Raw genomic sequence first — 20,333 nt, 5'->3', positions numbered from 1 at the left:
AAAATTAGGAGATGCAACTTGCTGTGAAGGCAAAAATTGACCCCCTGCAGCAGTTATCCATCCTGGCCTCACATGGAGGTGGAGAAAATGTGCCCCTCTAAGTCATTTTGAGGCCTTGGGTTTTTGCCAACCATTCCCTTTGAAAATGGTAATGGTTTGTTGTTGTTGTTAGCTGTCTTTGAATTGATCTGGACTCATGGTGACCCAGTGAATGAGTATGTGTGTGTATATATATATATATATATGGCATTTGGGAAGGAGTAGGGCTTGTGGCAATACAAGTTCCCTTAGGGGCAGCACAGCCCCCCAAACTCTGATGATGCTCACTCCTGCTGTACATGTACTTGGCCTGGGATGAGAGGAACATCAGAAACAACAGCATCCAGTCACTAAAACTACATGAAAAAATGGGCTTTGGAGCCTGTCTTCCAACAGCAATATATGCAAACATAGTTTTTTTCTGTAAGAATACAGAAAGCCCTCTTACCATCAGTCCCTTAATTGTGCTGAATGTAAAAGAAGAAGGATATAATTTTTAATGCATTGTGATTATTTTTTACTCATTTAGGCTGGACTAAGGACGCTTCATGATATTGGACCTGAAATTCGGCGAGCTATATCCTGTGACTTGCAAGAAGATGAACCAGAGCAAAATCACCAAGAGGAAGAAGAAGTATATAAAGTAAACAGTTGTATAATAAATTGGTTGGCTCCATTTATGAAGTTTGCAAAATTCACTTAGCAAACCTTTTTGCTTATTTTATACAAGATTTCCCCCCTAAGAGTTTCAGTGCTTTTGATTTACATTTCAGTTATATACTATAGTATCTATCAAAAATGGAAAATTTAAATTTAACCAGAATTATCTGATCATTGCAGGTTAGTCTTCTACTTTGGGGAAATGGCATCCTTTGGTAACATGTTAGGCTTGGGCAGAAAATGATGCAATCAGGGGGAGAACTTTCTTTCCATCTAGACTGAGTTCAAAGTCTATATGCAGGAATCCTTGTGGTAATACAAAACACTAGTGAATAATAGGCTGGCAACAAATTGAGAACATACTCTGTGTACAGACCTTCACATTTTAGCAAGTCTTAAGGTATGCAAGAGAAATGACACACCATGAGAGTTAAACTGGCCGCCATATTCAACCCTTTGGCAGCTCTAGGTCCTTCCTCATGAGGCCCCCTGTAGTTTGAAGAGCAGGAGGAATGTTCCACACAAAAACAGAACACAAGAACAGAAGTTCATGGAAAATCTATGGAACTTTCAAAGTGGGGATAGTATTTTTGTGAAGTTGAAGGCTTTCACAGCCAGCCTTTGTAGAATTTTTTTTTGGGGGGGGGGAGTTAGGCTATGTGGCCATGTTCTAGAAGAATTTATTCCTGATGTTTCACCTATATCTGTGGCTGGCATCTTCAGAGAATGGTGTCATGGAACTGAGAGGGATATAAATACTGTGTGACCTTTAGTAGAGAGGAAATTATTTACATGCCAATCTGTTTGCTGATCTGTTGGTGAATGGCCAGGCTTCAGGGAAGGAGGCTATGTGAGGAGGATTTGTATCTATTTAATTAGTGATCCAATATCTGCTAGGAAACCCCCTGACCCTGGGTGATGTTCATTTGCATGTCAGAGTTGCACAGAAGAGCTTGATTTTGGTGTTTTTCAGGTCTGGTAGCCAAACTTTGTTTCCTTTCAGGGTTTCTTCTTTCCTGTTGAAGTTGTTTAGTTGTTTGCGGATTTCAATAGCAACCACGATTCCCAAAACACAGCTACCACAACATACGGGGGTGGCCAGAGAAATAAAGTAGGCTTAGTCTTCTTGTAAAAACATGTAATATAGTTTACTTACAGATTATCAAATGCATGTAAATACTTACACCTGTCAGGTGCTGAATTCAGTTGTTGGAGATTCCATATACACAGGCTCTGTAACAGACTTTTTAAATATTTGGTGGAGTGGGGGAGAGAACTGCAGACTACAAAACAGAAGAACAAACACAGACTAACTGCAGACTAACTGATGCAAGAGGAGAGAAAGTAGCTAAGACCAACAAATAGGAAATGACACATTCTGTACTAAACTCTTAGAGAGAAGTGCACCCTTATAGTATATTGTATGTATAAAAAATAAATAAATAAATAAATAAAAAAACAAATTATGTATTGTAGTGTAATGTAATAGCTTACTGTGGCTATTAGAGGCTTGCTAAGTATGTTGCCTTTAATAGCCACAAAATCTATTTTTGCTATGGTAATTTTATTGACCCTCCCAGGAAGAGAAAGCAGGGATGATAGCCAGGCAAGGATGGAAAGGAAGTCCCACTGCTAGCGACAGCATTTCCTGCCAACAGCCATGTCTAGTTGACAAAGGACAGCTTTTTCCAAAATAGAAAACTGCTCCACTCTAAAACTTCCATAGAAGAAACCCTTTACAGAATTCATCTGTTTATGTTCTCATTCACTGCAGTGCATGCCTAGCAATAATCTAATTGAAAATACTTGGATGTGTTGGTATTTGTTTCAGGGAAGAAAGCACCTCTCATTAACCTATTTTTATTAAAGATAGCAGCACACAATCATGGCTGCGGGGAGAGGTTAACTCTTTCTTCCCTACTCTTGGTAATCATAATGACAGGCATTGTTATCATTGTTGTTATTTAGTTATCAAATCTGGTGGAATTCAACTGGATCCAGCCACTAGAGACTCCCTATACACAAACAATACATTTTTAATACCATGCTAGAGCCAAACCGCAGGAGACTACTGTTATCTTCATGCTTAACATCTGCCATATAATTTGGAGATTAAAAAAGTGATCTGGCAATTGAATAAAGTTGAACAAAGATTATTCCTGTAACCTGAAATTAGCCAGTGTCAGCCAGTGTCTTGCATGTTGTTTGCAGTGAATCCACCCCAAGTTTTAGTCTAAATTTTCAAGATGCTTCCAAGCTGCTGGATCTATTTGGAGTGCAGGGCTCAGCACCTTGGTAGCTAAGTCTGAAATACAGCTCTTCTGTGCAACTCTGACATGGAATTATTTGGTCACTACTACTTAGAGCCTGCATGGACAGTAATAGTGGGGGATATAAGATTTTGGAAGCAGACTCTTCATCAGACATTTCCTTCTGCCAATTGTTATTGCTTCTGTCTTCCATAGATTGAGCTCCAAGAGATACTACTCCTTTCTCCATCTTAGTCCTGACTAGACTTCAGCAGCTGGGTTAGGTGTAAAAGAATCATAGAGTTGCATGGTATTCATCTTTTTTCATAAGAAACTCAGAGCACTTCACTGTATCAACTCCCATCCATCCATAGAGATTAAGCTACATGGATGGTCAGCTAGGGCCGCACAGTTGGCATATGCAGTAGGGCCCAACATGGACTTCTGCCTGTACAGGAACAAATTCACAGACCTCTACTGTTGTCTGCAACACCATCATAATTGTAGCATGGCTTTAAGTCAGTCATAGCAAGTAGATATTACAAGTTTTATGCTGCTTCTAGTATGGCTTTTAGTTGCCATAGATACATTTTCAGGTGAATTTATTTTGCTTGGCTAGCACCTGCAGGCGCTGTAATCTGAGTATCTATGATATAATGCTTGATGAAAGGTTTTAAAAACCCCAGTTGCTTATTGGCATTGCTAGCAGACTCTGAATTGGGCATTATGATGTAGCTGCTATGATCATGGGCACTTTCCATATCACCCAAATTCCTTGTTTATAAACAGAGCATTATGACTGTACAGCAGCCTGATTTCAGGATCCTGGATGCGCCACATAGAGTATGCACAAGTCCGATGCAAGCTTGGTTTCTTAGCAAAGTAGGATATTAATTGACTAATTATTGTTATTTTATTTCAGAGAAATGGTGCCCTGATTGGAAACCATGTAAACCATGTTAGCAGTGAGACAAGAGATTCTTTTCAGCAGATCAATACCACCCACCGTCCCCTGCATGTCCAAAGGCCTTCTATTCCATCTTCAGGTGAAACTACAGAGAAAAATGTGCATCCTCCAACAGGAAACTCTTTATACCATAATCACCATAGCCACCATAGCCATCCTAGCCATCATAACCACCATAACCACAACTCAGTAGGGAAGCAAGTTCCAAACTCAACCAATGTTAACCTCAATAATGCCAACATGTCAAAAGTGGCTAATGGAAAACACACAAGCTTTGGAGGTCATGATCATATATCTGAAACTGGGCGCCGTTCACATTCTAGAAGTGATCGTCATGAAAAACGTAGAAGATCTGCCAACAGGAGGTAAATCCCAATGTGTCTCTGAATTCAATTTATTATCTCGAAATCATATTGTTGTACATACTGTTAATATTAAAAAGTTTGGAACTACAATTGAAAACTTATTTTTATGTTGAGCATTAACTTACTAAGATTGTCAATTCCTTGATTAAGCTTTGGATATATTTTTGCTGCTTTGGCCACTTACGCATTATCGTCTTACTTTCCTTGATGTATTATTTGCTTAATGGTAGTAAATCATCTCTCACCTGGGGCGCCTGATCCACTTGGAACTTGTATTTCAGTACGTGAGCCAAGGCTAATTGAACTTCATCAGAACTGAAAACCCTGCCAGCATAATAGCTCATTCCTTGTTGCACACAAATCATGTGCCTTTGACCTCTTACTAGCTCAATAAGGGTTTAAAACCCTTGGTACATGAACAATTAAAGTACCAAGCCACTTATTCTGTGAGTGATTTAATGTACTAGGATCCTGATCATGGTTTGCATGTGGCATTTTATTCAGCTGTTTAATCTGATATATTTGGCCATCTGATTCAAAAAATGTCCACAAGAACGTCACAGTGAAGAACTGTGACATCAAAGAAGAAATAAATTCTGAGCAGCTACATTTAACAGATTATGAATATGAACAGCATATTGTGATGTACAGCAGTTAAACTAAGACATAAAGGGTTTCTGCTTCATGACTCCCAGCAGCCGTAGCCAATTAGCCGTAGCTAATGATGAGGAATGTCAATGGTGAGTTGCAGTCTGATATCTGAAAGCTTGTCTGATTTCCATCCCTCACAACACTGTTTCCCTCACCATCATTGATTTATCTCTTTTTTCTTTCTTCAATAGATCTCGTTATTATGAAGCTTACATTAGGTAAGTACTGTACATTCAATATGAAATACATTCAAGGTTATGCAATAACAAATGCTGTTAACATACCCAGATAAAACTGAGTGTGCTTTTAAAATAATGTTAGTAAATATTTGGAGTAATTAATTACTGTGATGTCTCTAGGAATTGCCCAGATTATTAAACTAAACTCTCTCAGCCTCAAGGGAAGGAAAAGACAAGCCCCCTCTGAACAAATCTTGCCAAGAAAACCCCATGTTAGGGTCGCCTTATAGTTGCTATAAGTCAGAAACAACTTGAAGGCACACAATAACAACATGTCCATAAACAGTTCAGTAATACGATCACGCATCTGTCAAAGTTTTCCTTTCAGGAAATTGAGATAAATATCAACTGAATAAAATGGCATCCCCACATCTTTGTCCTAAATATAGATCAGAATCAGGTGATCGGCATCTACCCACGATTTGTCGAGAAGATCATGATGTTCGAGATTATTATAATGATGATTGTTATTTGGATGATCAGGAGTATTATAGTGGTGATGAGTATTATGAAGAAGATAGTATGTTGTCAGGAAGCAGGTAAGATTAGTGGTCTCCACTAAGAAAACAATTTAGTAACTCCTATGTGCCCAACTTTGCAGTTGTGTCTACTGCTCCACTGAGTTCCGTGGGTTTTGCTTTTAGATGAATGTAGAATTATTGCCTGCATGTATTATCAAGGGAATTATATACTCTTAAAAAGGAAGTCAGAAAGGGGGAAAAGAAAAAAGCATGCATACATACAAGAACATTAATCTCTGCATAACAGAGAATTATGGTAGGCAGAATGTAAATTCAGTTTGATGGTTTGTTACTAAGCAGTCATGAATATGGAACAGTGACCTGCATTTGGAGATGTCGCATCCACAGGGTTACCATGAGACGAGATTGACTTGAGGGCAGTTAACAACAACAAAAACTTGCATTTACTCATCCGTAACTGTTTCATATTCACAAACGCTACTTGGTCATGCTTGTGACACTACTACCACAATTATAATTCTCTCCCCAACCTAATTTACTGGGTATCAGCTGCATGGTGAGACAGAAGACCATTATGTCAATGATTGGAGCACAGATTTTTGATTGGATGGTTTATATTGATGTTTTTAATTGTTGCTTGCTGATTTTATCTAATTCTATTTTATATTATTACCTATTATTTTGTACGTATTTTTCTAGATTGTACGCCATTGGCAGGTTTATTTTTATTGATTTGATCATTTCTATGTACAGCGCTGTGTACATTTACAGTGCTTTAGAAAATAATAATAATAATAATAATAATAATAATAACAACAACAACAACAACAATAACAATAATAGATGAATGACATTTCCATCAGATTTGGGGTATTGGGCCAGGAGAAGTTAGTTAAGTATACTGGCCCAGGTCAATAAGCCACTTCCTATAAGTAAAGGAGTATTACTCTTTTGTGATTGCTGAGAACCCTTTGGGTTGATACTGATTTTAAGTATTGGATTAAACTTTACATTCTAGAATAAATCGGCAAGACACACACTTGTATTAGAGTTTAGGAGCCACTCAGCCTAAGGCTAATAGCTAGTGTGGTTATCATTAACTATCTGTTTCTTTACCATAGGCACAGACGTGACTATCATAGCAGATATCACTGTAATGACTTAGATTTTGAACGACCAAAGGGTTATCATCACCCCCATGGCTTTTATGAGGAAGATGAGTCACAAATGTGTTATGATTCAAAAAGATCTCCTAGGAGACGGCTGCTACCTCCAACACCTACACGTGAGTACACTAGAAAGGCTGGTGTTCTTACATGGGCATATATTTGATTTCCTATTGGACCCATTCTACCAAACTTATTCTATGCGTTATATATGGTCACACCTGTACAGCACCAGGCTGACATTTAATAAGCAAAAACAAGCCAGAGTTTCCCACTGCATTTTTTTAAGACTAGTTGCCATCATATGACACCTTGGACTTTCGCAATTCTGTCCTAACCTTCCCTTTTTCTTCCTCCAGAGCAACCACATAGAGGAGAATGGGACATTTTTCAGATCTTTTCAACTAATTGGTCTTAGTGATATTTTAAATATATTTTAAATAAATAAATAAATAAAACTTTTATTTTTATCCTGCTTTTCTGTGATGAGACAATCAAAGCGGCTCACAACACATTAAAATATTCACATTCACAACATTAACTTTTGTATATTTGTAGTGTATGAGTTTTTATTTGTATTTGTTTTAATTGTTAAGCCTTCCAGTTTTGGGGGAAATGCAATAAATACAGAAATGTCATTAACTGTGATTAATGCTGACTCTGGCTTATCCAAACATTTATTAATTTATTAATCATCAGATACTGGCCTGTTCAGACAAATCGTTAAACCTATTGCTTGCTTGGGTCCCCACATCACAATAAACCATGTTTGGCTGAGTCAAGGCCATGCCAGACAATGAGATAGGAAGAGGGAATGCAGAGATCTAAGGCTTGCTTTCCATAATGCTAATCTTTGGTATTATGTTATGCCCAATTACAGCCTGTTGTTGTTGTTGTCGTTATTGTTGTTATTCTTATTCTTACTATATTCCACCTTTTTCCCAGTCTGTGATTAAAGGCAGTTCAGAGCTAAAAAATATAGCAGATATAAAAATTAAATGATCCATAAAATTAAAACCAGTTGAAAAACAACAAATGAATCAACAAATAAAATACAGATAGACAATACATTTATTGCCAACATAAATTTAAATAACTTGCCTGCAGAAAAGATATTAAAGAGAGAGCCAGCTTAACCTCCCTGGGAACGGAGTCCCAGAGCCTGGGAGCAGACACCAAGAAGGCCCTCTCCCTTATTCCCACCACATGTACCTGTGAGGGTGGTGGGACAGGGAGCAGGCTCTCTGCAAAGGATCCCAAAGCATGGGCAATCACAACCAGCACTTAGAATTCTGACCAGAAATGGACAGGCAACCAGGAAAGCTTTTGTAGAAAAGACGTAGTGTGCTCCCTGTAGTCAGCCCAAGTTGACAGTCTGGCTGTAGCTGTTTGGACCAGCTGGCAGTTCTGAACACTCTTCAAAGACAGCTCCACATAGAGCACATTATAGTAATCCAAGTAGGATGTAGTGAAGGCACATATCACCATTGCTACACTGGATATCCACAAGCTTTCTGAGTTTTTGTGATTTATTCCAAAACCAAATTCTTTTCATTTCCCTCATATATTATTGAAAAGGAGAGGGGAGGGGGAAGCATGCAACCTTTAGGTTTGCCTTCACTTAGGCCTTGTCTCAACAGGCCAAATGTCCCAGCCACCCACCCCCATTCTGCTGTTGTCTTGTTCAGATAACTCACATCCCAAATCCCAATTCTGGTTCAAGCAGTCTGGAAGATGTCTGTCATGTTTTGCACCAGAACTAGGGTATAACTTCCTTACAATGATTTTTTTAAAAGTTACCTGCTGCTCCTGATTCTTTAAGAAGCTCCAGAGCCCTTTGTCCCCATGTTGCAGTGGCTGTTTGAACAGGTGTCCTGCTGAGCCACCTGATGCTTCCACACGCACATGGTTTGATCACTTCTGAGATCAGAAGGAGGCAGTCAGTCTTGTGATAGTCTCTAGTCACCTTGTTTTGACCTCAGAAGCAAATGACCCACAGCAACAGTGGACAGATCGGCACTCAGCATATGTGGGAACAGAGGGTGAGATTAGAGCAACTGCAGGACCAGGGTATTCCATGGTCAATGTACACAAGGCCTCAATCTCCGAACATTAAACTATGGTTTAGCATTATGTTGGAAAGGGGCCACTGACTATTCTTTAACCATCATAATGCACACTACTAACAGCCTGACAAACAAGCCCAGTCTGACAAACAAGGGTGACAGTGATTGAGAGTCTGACCCTTACAGGAAGCTTAACCTACTGCCAGAAATAAGATGTAGTTCATGTTTGCAAAATGAGGCGTTCCCTGTCTTCCCACTTCATCCTTCCCCACCTCCACCTGTACAACAATAAGCAAAAAGGCACAAAATGACATGCTTGGGCTTTGCAGAAACCCTACTGTTGCACAAGAGATGTGGGCTGGTATGTTCAGGGCAGGCATTCCTATTCAGTCAAGCTAAACAGAGTTGTTGCATATGGTTTGGATCTAAATTGCTCCTTCATTCAAAGAAAGAGGAAGGGAAATTGCCAACTCATATGCAGTCCCTCTGCAGCAGGCAAACAAGCATCAATTGTACAAAGTGATCCTCTGCACTGACATTTGCTATTTGCATCATGCTTCTGCTTCTGTTACATGGTAAAGGTATGTTACCAGTAAAAGTGCCACTCATAAAGCTATACGCTCTTGCCGGTAAAAGTGCCACTTATAAAGCTGTAGGCTCTTTTTCATTCGTCCAGGCAGTGGCCTTTCACTATCCTCTTTTCCGTATTACTATTTGCCACTGTATCATGGCTGCACTGCTTGTGGCCTCTAACCAGGTATTGTTGGGCTCCAGTTCCGATTAATCCCAACATAACATAGTAAGGGATGGTGGAAGCTGTGGTCCAAGAACATGTGTAGGACTGCAAGTTGCCCATTCCTGTACTATGTGACACCCTTTATTTGCATCAACTTGATTAAAGGTCTTGCAAACATCACAAAATCATAATGAATTATTTCTTTGGAATCCCTGAGTAGGAAATTCCGTATGAATATTATTTTCTCAGACATAAACATGTCAGTAAAAATCAGGGTTAAACATTTCCTTCTTTAAGGGAAAATGAAACCCACAGCTCTTTAACAAGATGACTGAGAGCTATAATAATGCAGAGCAGCACGTAGTCTGTTCTATTTTTATATATACATATAAAAATGTATAGGGGGGGGGGGAGTGGAATCCTTTCTGAAAGTGAGTTGAAAAGATAAGATAAGCACATTCTGATAGCAGAAGGTGTGCTAAGTTAGGAGACTGAGAGGTTGAACAGAAACAGCAGCAAAGTACCCTTTATACTTACCTACAGTAAATATGAACAATTAGTTTCACTGAGCCAAGACAAAACTATATCTCTTTTTTACCTGACCTTTCTCCAAGGCTTGAACAGCAAGTTTCGTCTTGCCTTACAGCTGTCTCGCAGTGGATGCGCCATCGGCGTTTGAAGCTCAACATGTCCAAGACAGAGCTTCTTGTCTTTCCTCCTAAGCCCACCCTTCAACACGCCTTTTCTGTCTCTGTGGACAACATTTCTATTCAACCAGACCAGCAAGCCCACAGTCTTGGTTTTATCTTTGATTCTTCTCTGTTGTGTATCCCTCAGATCCAGACCACAGCCAAGGCCTGTAGATTCTTTTTGTACAATATTGCCAGAATCCGACCATATCTCTCCGCCTCTACTGCCAAGACCCTGGTCCATGCCCTAGTGATCTCGCGACTTGATTACTGTAACGTCCTCCTGGCTGGGCTTCCTCTTTCTCACCTCCGTCCTTTAATCTCTGTTCAGCATTCAGCTGCACACATTATCACTTTCACCCACCGCTCTGACCACATCTCTCCTGTGTTGGCATACCTTCACTGGCTCCCCCTCTCTTTCCGCATTCAGTATAAGCTCCTGCTGTCAACATTTAAAGCCCTCCATGGACTGGCCCCTCCTTACTTATCAGACCTTCTTTCTCCTCACCTTCCCACCCGGGCCCTCCGTTCTGGTAGTCAAGGTCTGCTGTCTCAGCCCAGGATTTCCTCTGCCCCATCCCGGATTCGCCCCCTTTCACTTGCTGCCCCTCACTCCTGGAACCTTCTTCCCTCACAAACAAGAGCCATCACTTCTTTAACCAGCTTCAAAACAGAGTTGAAAACCATCCTGTTCAGAGAAGCCTTCCCAGGCATTGCATAATTGTCACTTACTATTTGATGTTCTTTTGGTGCCTGTTTATCAAACCATTTCCTGTATTGCTATGTACTGTATATGCATTATCCTACTTGAGAGTATGTATTTTCCCTGGAAGAAGATTAACCATCCATTATGAAGCCAAGCCCTCCCTCCAGTCCATCTGCCTTGGTCCAGGCTTTGGAGGTAGAGAGGAACTGCTGGACCTCTTACCCTTTCCCTCCACCACTCTCTTCTCCTTCTGTGTCATGTCTTTTTAGATTGTAAGCCCGAGGGCAGGGAACCGTCTAACTAAAAAGATTGCATGTACAGCGCTGTGTAAATTTACAGCGCTTCATAAATAAAGGTTAATAATAATAATAATTATTATTATTATTATTATTATTATTATTATTATTATTACTGCAATAAGCTAGCATGCTATGTCTCCAGAATCTGTCACTAGAAAATGGTAATCCTGAATTCTTTTCACGTTTCAGCAAATCACCGTTCTTCCTTTAATTTTGAATGCCTCCGCAGACAGAGCAGTCAAGATGAAATACCACTCTCTCCAACTTTTCCTCACCGCACTGCTTTACCCCTGCATTTAATGCAACAGCAGGTTAGTTAAAGAAAAATGTACACCTGGTTTCAGATGCAAAATTACATCTTCTATGTAATTTTAAATCACTGCTTGGGAACATGTACATATCAGGACTTAAAATGATGAGCATTTTAAAAAAATGTTCATTCATATCATTATTTGCTGTTGTATTGGTTAGTCACACTTCAGAGAATACAAATCTTTTAGAAAAACCTGGGGGGAAATGAGATCGATTATCTTGGATTAAGTGGGGGTTTTGGCAGCCCCCCCCCCCCCCCAAATTTAATGGATGCATTCAAAATGCATGTGAACAACAATGATTCAACCCAGATTCGTCCTGGATTATTTTCACCATCTTGACTCCCAATGGCATTTTTGGTCCACAGGCAGGGATGTAGCCAGGGGGGGGGATCTGGGGGTCCGGCCCCCCCCCCCTTCCATTAGAAAAATGAATGGTGTGTGCTGCTGCGCCGCTGCACTCAAGCACCATTATAATGATGGCACTTAGTCTGGACCCCCCCCCCTTCCTAAAATCCTAGCTACGTCTCTGCCACAGGCAACTTCTAAACAGAATGCATTTTAAACTATCTTTCATATATTTTCTGATAAATACACAGAGAAGAGAAAGGAAAAAAAAATCAAAGCTCCATGTATGAATAAAATGAACAGTGGATAGTTTTTGTGGTTTGTTAAACAGAGAACCTTCCTTCTTTACTCTTACTCTTGAGATGACTATTAATTTGGGTTACTAATTACATTTACATGTCGGGCAAGATGAAAATATAACTAGTGTGATTGCTTGCTATTGACTCCATAACCATGTGGACCTATCACTTTTTCATCTCTTCCTCAGATTATGGCGGTTGCAGGCCTGGATGCCACAAAGGCTCATAGACACTCCCCTAGTCGTTCGACACGTTCATGGGCAACTCCACCGGCCACCCCACCCAACCGGGACCGTACCCCTTATTATAAACCTCTTATCCAAGTAGACCAAGCCAATTCTACAGAATATATGAATGGCAGCCTGCCTTCTTTGCATAGGAGCTCCTGGTACACAGATGATCCTGATATTGCCTATCGGACATTTACACCAGCTAATTTGACTGTACCGAGTGATTTTAGGCATAAGCATAGTGACAAACAGAGAAGTGCGGACAGCTTAGTAGAAGCGGTAAGGCCTCATACTTTTCCTTTGTGCTTTGTTAGAGGTTTTTGCTTGGCATTATTCATAGTCCATTATATCTTAATCACTAGAAATGATGTTATGTTTTTAACTGTTCTATAGCTAGCATCCATGTATTTCCTTTCTTTACATTTTCCTGTATGGCCCCAGGTAAGCAGCAAGGGTTACTTTGAGCACAGCACAGCTGTCAGTTAACATAAAAGTTTTGTTTTTGTGTGCCTTCGTTTGCAACGTATGGCAAAACTAAGGCAAACCTGTCATAGGGTTTTCTTGACAAATTTCTTCAGAATGGGTTTATCATTGCCATCCTCTGAGGCTGAGAGACTGTGACTTGCCAAAAGTCATTCAGTGGGTTTACATGGCTGAGCTGGGGTTCAAACACTGATCTCCAGAGTCATAGTCCAATGCTCAAACCACTACAACACTATCCAGAATTTATCCAGTCATTGCTGGTTTCTGGTCATTCTGTTGTTTGTTTTCCCAGTCCTATAATTTCTCTTCATTGTCTCTATGAACACAAGGTGAGATAGCCAGAGATTCTGTCACAGATCCAAGGACCAGTTCAATTCTGCTTACCAGAAACAACACAACAACATAGATACATAATTGGAGAAAATAAAGAAAATACATTGGTTACAACTGCACATAAAATAGGTGCCATCATGGTTCCCAATTCAGAATTGGATGCCCCACCTGTGGATCTATGAAGCAATACTCGGGCACTTGCCAGGGCTAACTACTTTTCATTTCCATAGGAGTGGTTTTCACTGTATTGTTCACTGTCATCTTTTGAGCTAAATATGTCCCCTGACCACACTTCCAAAGTCCCATAAGGGGACCCCCTCAGAATTTGCTGGCCCTGTCAACTGCCTGATTACCTACATCCTGGATGTGGATCACATGTCAAATCACCTACAAAGTTGTGACAAGAATATCATTAGAAGAGATCACAAAATCTAAACCCAGATTATAGGGAAGATTTATGGGATGAAGCTCCAAACTGAACTGAAGCTGGAGTATTGGGGAGCTGCTTATACTCCTCTCCTGCCTCAGCTGAGTGAAAACTCTGAGGTTGGCTCTGGACCTGTCCACCAGCTAATAGTTTCAAATGTTTTGGCTGGCAGTTCTTACCACTTTTCAGAACCTGTGTAAAGCACACTGGTCCCTGAGAAGAATAAACCCAGTTCGTGCCATTGCAGTAATATAAAAATAATTCATACAAATTAGCAAACAGTTGAGACCTGGCAATTCTAATAGTGTTGTGAGCTCTTGGGCACTGATCATCTGAGAGCCCATTGGAGAATGAAACGCAGGATTGAAGTAGAATTCTGTGACTGCAGCCTGTGAGCTGGCATACAGTAGGCTTCTCTTAGTTTACATCAGAATGTGGTGAACTTTGCATAAGGGAGCTGCATGTGTAGAAACCTGGCTCCATGTATGCACAGGACTGAGGAGAGGGATGGGCAGGTTGCAGCCATGGGGTCGCAGGTGGCTCCCTGGGACCTTTTTGTATGTCTCTGCCCTGCCAGACTCCTTGGACATCCCTCTTTCTGGCCAAAGCCAAGGGTACATTTTCTCATCTGTACACCTCCAGGAGTGGCAATTTGCCTTTTGAACAGAGCTACTCTATGGTGACATTATATATTGTTGTTGAGTACCTGGAAGTAATTTTCAACTTATGGTGACCCTAAGGGGTTTCTTGGCAAGTTTATGCAGCGGTAGCTTGCCATTGCCATTCTCAGAGGCTGAAAGTGTGTGAGTTCCCCAGGGTCACCTAGTGCGTTTACATGGCCAGGCCAGGATTCAAACTCCAGTCTCCAGAGTCATAGTCCAATGTTCAAAGCACTACACCATGCTGGCTCTCAACTATATATTCAACTATATTCAACATTTTTCAACAACTTCTTTAAAGCATTTTTCACAGTCCTTGTTGCCTCTGAACCTTGCCTACTCCAGCCATGTAGAGAAAATAGTAAAGATCTGAAATGCAGAGTACTGAGGTCCAGTATCCAATTTCCATGACAGTACTCTCAGTTGGAGGAAGTGAGGAAGCTAGGGAAGAATATAAAGATAGCTGGGAAGGGGAGCTGGGAGATTTATTAGCCATGATAGTTAGCCCCATCATGGGCCTTGAAGAGCAGAAAGAGGATCAGACAGGCTAAGGTGGTTTCAGTGTTAACCAAGACCATTCAGCCACACATTATGAGCTTCAGGTGCTCAGATGCCTCAAAAGAGCTCAAGGAACTTGTCTAGCTGGTATTGCCTACGCAGAAAGCTGGGTGATTGAATAAATTAGGAGGAATACCCACTGGCCAGACTTATAATTGTGTAGAGCATGGGAAGCAGAAGACAGATTGCTGGAATACAGTACAGTCAGCCCTCCATATCCACAGATTCTATATCCATGGATTCAAGCATCCATATTTTGAAAATATTTAAAAATATATAAATTCCTAAAAGCAAACCTTGAATTTGCCATTTTATATTAGGGAGACCATGTTACTATGCCACTGTATTTAATGGGACTTGTGCATTCACGGATTTTAGTATCCACGGGAAGCCCTGGAACTAAACCCCAGCAAATACCAAAGGCCCACTGTACTATTGCCTCTCATACCTATTTGAGACCCAACTGTAGGGAGAATAGACCTAGTACAATTACAGGCAGATGTTAATAATAAGGATTTGTGTGACAAATGAAAGAAAAATGTACAAGAATACTGTTTTATGTGTTCTGCTTGTGAAGGATGCAAGCAACAAAGTTGCTTAGAGAAACCCATCAAGAGGGAAACAGTCATACAAGTGCAAGAACAGATGTAGATTTAAATATTTCTACCACAAGAATGACATACTGTTAGTCTGATACAATAATAATTTGATATAAATTGCTCTGATAATGTTATTAAACTAGAAGATAATTTATTATGCTTTGTGTTTCCACATACTTTTTTCCCTGTACATATGTGAGTAAGGGAGAACCAATGTGATATGGTACTTTGAATGTTGAACAAAGATTCCAGGAAAACAGGGTTCAAATTTCCACTTGATCATGGAAACCCACTGGGCAACTCAGCCTCAAGGGAAGGCAAAGGCAAACCTCTTCTGAACAATTCTTGCTAAGAAAACCCCATGATAGGCCCACCGTCTCTCTAGGAATCTCTAGGTCTTACAGTGCAACTTTTAGTTAAAGTTGACCATAGAGTTGCACTGGAGGACCTAGATATTCTTAGAGAGAACATATTATTCAAATTTGTGAATAATCAAAGCTGCAAATATGGAGGGATGAGTGTACATAGAGACAGATGGTCTCCCTACTTATATATAGTTATAGGCTGTTTGTGTTTTGTACCCCACACCAGGAAGTTGTAGCAGTCTGGTGTTTTAAGATAACTAAAACTGGTTACTTTTTGATAGCAAATTGTAATTATTAGCTTAGCACTACATTGGCGACCTTGGAGCTGTAACTGTAACTAATTGTTTTTAAAAAGTAACATTCCAAACTCTGTTCAGGATACCAGTTTTTACACTATATAAAATTAATTGAAAGTACTGTACTGAAGCTTCAACCACTATTTGCTTTTGATTTCCAAATGCCTAATGAGCCCTTAAAGTTTGTTCTTTTTCTGTTCTAGGTACTTATATCTGAAGGTTTAGGACGCTATGCAAAGGACCCAAAGTTTGTTTCTGCTACAAAACATGAGATTGCAGATGCTTGTGACATGACTATTGATGAGATGGAAAGTGCTGCAAGTAACCTTCTTAATGGGAACATTAGCAATGGCCCCAATGGTGACATGTTCCCCATTTTAAATAGACAAGATTATGAACTTCAAGACTTTGGTCCTGGCTATAGTGATGAAGAGCCAGATACTAGTAAATATGAAGAAGATTTAGCTGATGAAATGATATGCATTACAACGTTATAGTATTTAGTAAGAAAAAAATATGTTTGATTTTAAACAAAAGTGCCTCATGTTTCCAAGATGCTAGGCACTAGTTGGAATTAATAAAGAATGAAGCTTTGCACGAGTGATGATGTCACATTGCAAGGAAGCCATACTTTTGTTTCTTAATAAGAGTCTCCGGTATGGTGAATATGGATCCGAGTGGCAGGACAAGGCCTTTGCTACAGAATCTTGAGCTCTTCACTGAGTAAAGGTTGATCTTTAGTTCCATGGAGATTCTCACCAGCCTGTTTTCAAATGGTGAAGGAAAATTTGAAAGATAGCTGCCTTTCCAATTTGTGCTGCTGCCCTACAGAGTGTAAAGGTTTCTCAGTGGAAGATTTGGCACTTGGAAAAAAGATCTTCACGAGAAGGAAGTGGTGATGACAATCAACAGTGTCATTACATTCGATTACACAGCATATCAAATGTCCACTGCATTCTGCATATCCACTCCAATCTTGTTTTTCAAATTTGCCTCCTATTTTTTATTATTATTATTGTCAAATTCTACCTTCAAGAGATTGTTTTGTTGGACTGATGCTGAAAAGTGTTTCTCTCATATGTAACACCAGTTTACATAGCAAAATATCATTAATGATAGTCTATTTTCTGACTGTCACATTAAGGGCAAAATATACTGGAATAATTGCATTTTTACCAATGCACTTGCAACCAGGTTAAAGTAGAGTTAGATATGATAGTTTGTTAAAATATATATATATATATATAGCAGAGATTATTGTAAATAAATTGTAATCTACGATCATTTGTATTTGTAAAGAGATGTTCTATATTTTGTAATTATTGTACCGTAATTGAACTGCAGCAATATTTATGAAGCCTAATTATTGTAATTCTCCACAGAATTCTAGATAGAAGTATTTTTACTTGGACTGTATAGAGCTATAGGATTAAATATTTAAATAGAACCACCTCTTATTTCTTCATTGTAAAATGCTTTTGAGGTAAAGATTTAAGAAACCTGATGCTACAGAGATTTTTTAAAAAAATATTTTCATTCAATACGAGTCTCACTTTACAATGTGGAAGATGGCTATTTATATAGTCTGATATTTGGAAGTTCAGGGATCTGGAATTATCGGAATCTTGTTTGACTGACAACAAGCTGTGCTTTTATTTATACTACAACTCCTGCAATATCAGGTAAATATAAATAAAGAACAAAATGTGGCCAGTTCTAGCAAGATTTCTTTTAACAATGAAGTTAAATACATGGCTGTTTATAGGTTAAACTCCCACTCATATGCATTCTTTCACAGGAGTAAGCCCTGTGGAATAAAATGGATTTTCTTCTGAATAAATGCTCTTAGGACTGTGTTTAGGATTGTGCTGTAATTCTAATTGTAAATTGTCTCTTCTTAATAGAGACTTATTATGAAGAAATAATTTTGCAGGTGGATATAAAAGGTTAACTAGTTATTCAGCTTGAAACAGATTGTGTGATTAAATTGCCATTTACAGTCCCAGATAATCCAAATGTTGGGAGTATGGGATGACTGCCCTTACCCTCTTTTGTGGTTCCATGTATACTGTTTCCAGAATTATTTTTATGCAATCAAAGGAGGGCTTGGACTTTGTTTGTGATGCAGTAAAATCCTGATATTGAGGCTAATAAAGTTTTGGAGACCAGAGTCTCTTCAATGTCTGATTTATTAATAAATTGAATAAGTTGGCCTGTTCTGCCAAGTAACTTTATCAGGTTTTATCTGTATTAACAAAATTGGTAGCAATGAAAGTCACGTTTCTCAAAGTGTGACATACATAAGCTATGTTCCTATAACCATTTTGTACACAGTGGCAATTTGCTATGGATACCTTACAGACCTCTTTTCAAATCATTCTTCTCTAAAATGCCAGGAAAGAATTTAAGGGTTTGTAAATTGTTTCTTGACCTACATTATTTTGTATGAAAAGAAATGCAAAATGTTATTCAGAATAAAAATGTGTAATAATTTTATTATACCTGGGACTCTTTTTATCAGCATTTACAAATATTGGAATCTTAGAGGCTATTTTTTCTTGACTGTGGTAAAATACCAAGGAATAGGATATTACAATTTGGACATTTACTCTTGACAGTAATGGGCATAATCCATGGAGCCTTTCTCTGTACAAGCCCTACATGAAATAACTGAGAAGTGTGCAATTAGTTTAAAGGGGAGTACCTCCAAATAGATGATGTGATGGAGAATAGATAATAAATCATAAAGATATGCATGTTGTTTTCACTTTCAAGTAATACCTAACGTTTCCTAATTTGATTTCCTTTGAAGGTGAGAGCACAGAGTTGTTACAATATCCCTATGAAAACTTGTGCATTTGCAGATGGATGGTTCCCAGTCAGTATCTGTCCAAAGAATACTTACTCATCTGTAACTTCTTGTCAGCCTGGAGGGAACTGACAAATGGTGCATTTGTACTGGAGAAAACCTTGTTCATAGTTGTGTGTGTGCACAGTGTTCTCAACCTTTATAAATTACTTCAAGAATGGGTAGAGGAGATGCTCATCACATATGCAGATTATACTGAGCTGGGAGGGTCAGCTAATTTCTCTTACAAGATAGAAACAGGATTCAATTGATCTTAACAAGATAGGGAACTGGGCCAAAACAAAGAGCATTAATTTAAACAGAGATGAATGTAAACTTTTGCATTTGAGTAAAAAAACAAAGGTCAGATTTACAAATACAGGATGGGTGAGACCTTGTTTAACAACCATTTGTGGGAAAAAGTATTCCGTAATTTTAGTAGATCACAAGCTAAACACAAGTCAGCATTGTGATCTAGCAGCCAAAAAGGGTGATAGAATTCTATGCTCCTTCAACAGAAATACATCGTCAAGATCATGAGAAGTAATGTTTCCATTTTGTGTGTTTATCCTAGACAACAAATTGTGATGAGGTGCTATGACTGCCATCTTTAAGTATTCAAACGGTTGTCACTTAAGTGAAGGAGCAAATTTGGTCCTCTTGCTCGATGGTAGGCCCAAACCAAAGAGTTCAGATTAAAAAGAAATAGGACTTTCTTTTAGACAAAATTTCTGAAGGTATGAGCTTTTTGGCAGTGGAACAATGTATTCTGGAAAGTGATTGATCCTTAGCATTTGTTTACTAGAGGCTGGATAGCCACCTGCCATGGATACTGTGGCAACGGATTCCTGGACAAGACGATTTTGAGTTTTTTTCCAGATTCCAGATAATTGTGTATGTAAGGCGCTGAACATAACGCCAACAAGCGGTGTACTGGCACCGATTCTATGTTTAGGGACTGCCCGGCAACCGCACAGTCCCTAACCCTAGAACGTATGGGCGATGTAACAATGGCGATGCCCTGTGTACACGGGCACCACCATTGTTACATAAGTGATGTGTGGCGTCTGCACATTGCCGCACGTCACTTACATAATGAGTGTGCCATTGGTGCACTCATTACATCTGCCCTGCAGTGGAAAAAGAACCCGCTTTTCCCAGGTTCTTTTTTCTCCAGAGGGAAGCCACATGGTTTGGTGGCCGCAGTTTCCCTCTGGAGGAAAGTAGGCTGCTGGCAGGCCATCCTTTTCATGGCGGTTGGTC

The 20,333-nt window shown here is 39.4% G+C and overlaps 1 protein-coding gene across 13 annotated transcripts in view; it reads left to right on the top strand.

Moving 5' to 3' along the window:
* The window catches only part of CACNA1D (calcium voltage-gated channel subunit alpha1 D), a 319,633-nt gene extending 300,915 nt beyond the window's left edge, over positions 1 to 18,718 (top strand). For all 13 annotated transcript variants that reach the window (XM_042448733.1, XM_042448732.1, XM_042448729.1 and 10 more), the window contains 8 exons: positions 569 to 682; positions 3,871 to 4,280; positions 5,123 to 5,149; positions 5,560 to 5,709; positions 6,774 to 6,937; positions 11,504 to 11,625; positions 12,461 to 12,781; positions 16,426 to 18,718. In XM_042448733.1, coding sequence (XP_042304667.1) covers positions 569 to 682; positions 3,871 to 4,280; positions 5,123 to 5,149; positions 5,560 to 5,709; positions 6,774 to 6,937; positions 11,504 to 11,625; positions 12,461 to 12,781; positions 16,426 to 16,719 — 1,602 coding nt within the window. In that variant the 3' untranslated portion in view covers positions 16,720 to 18,718. The remainder of the gene's footprint in view (positions 1 to 568; positions 683 to 3,870; positions 4,281 to 5,122; positions 5,150 to 5,559; positions 5,710 to 6,773; positions 6,938 to 11,503; positions 11,626 to 12,460; positions 12,782 to 16,425) is intronic.
* The last annotated feature ends 1,615 nt before the right edge of the window (positions 18,719 to 20,333 follow it).

Source organism: Sceloporus undulatus, chromosome 2 (assembly GCF_019175285.1).
Source record: "Sceloporus undulatus isolate JIND9_A2432 ecotype Alabama chromosome 2, SceUnd_v1.1, whole genome shotgun sequence".
In the NCBI taxonomy this organism is placed as follows: Eukaryota; Metazoa; Chordata; class Lepidosauria; order Squamata; family Phrynosomatidae; genus Sceloporus; species Sceloporus undulatus.
This window is presented reverse-complemented; position numbering and strand designations above follow the sequence as displayed.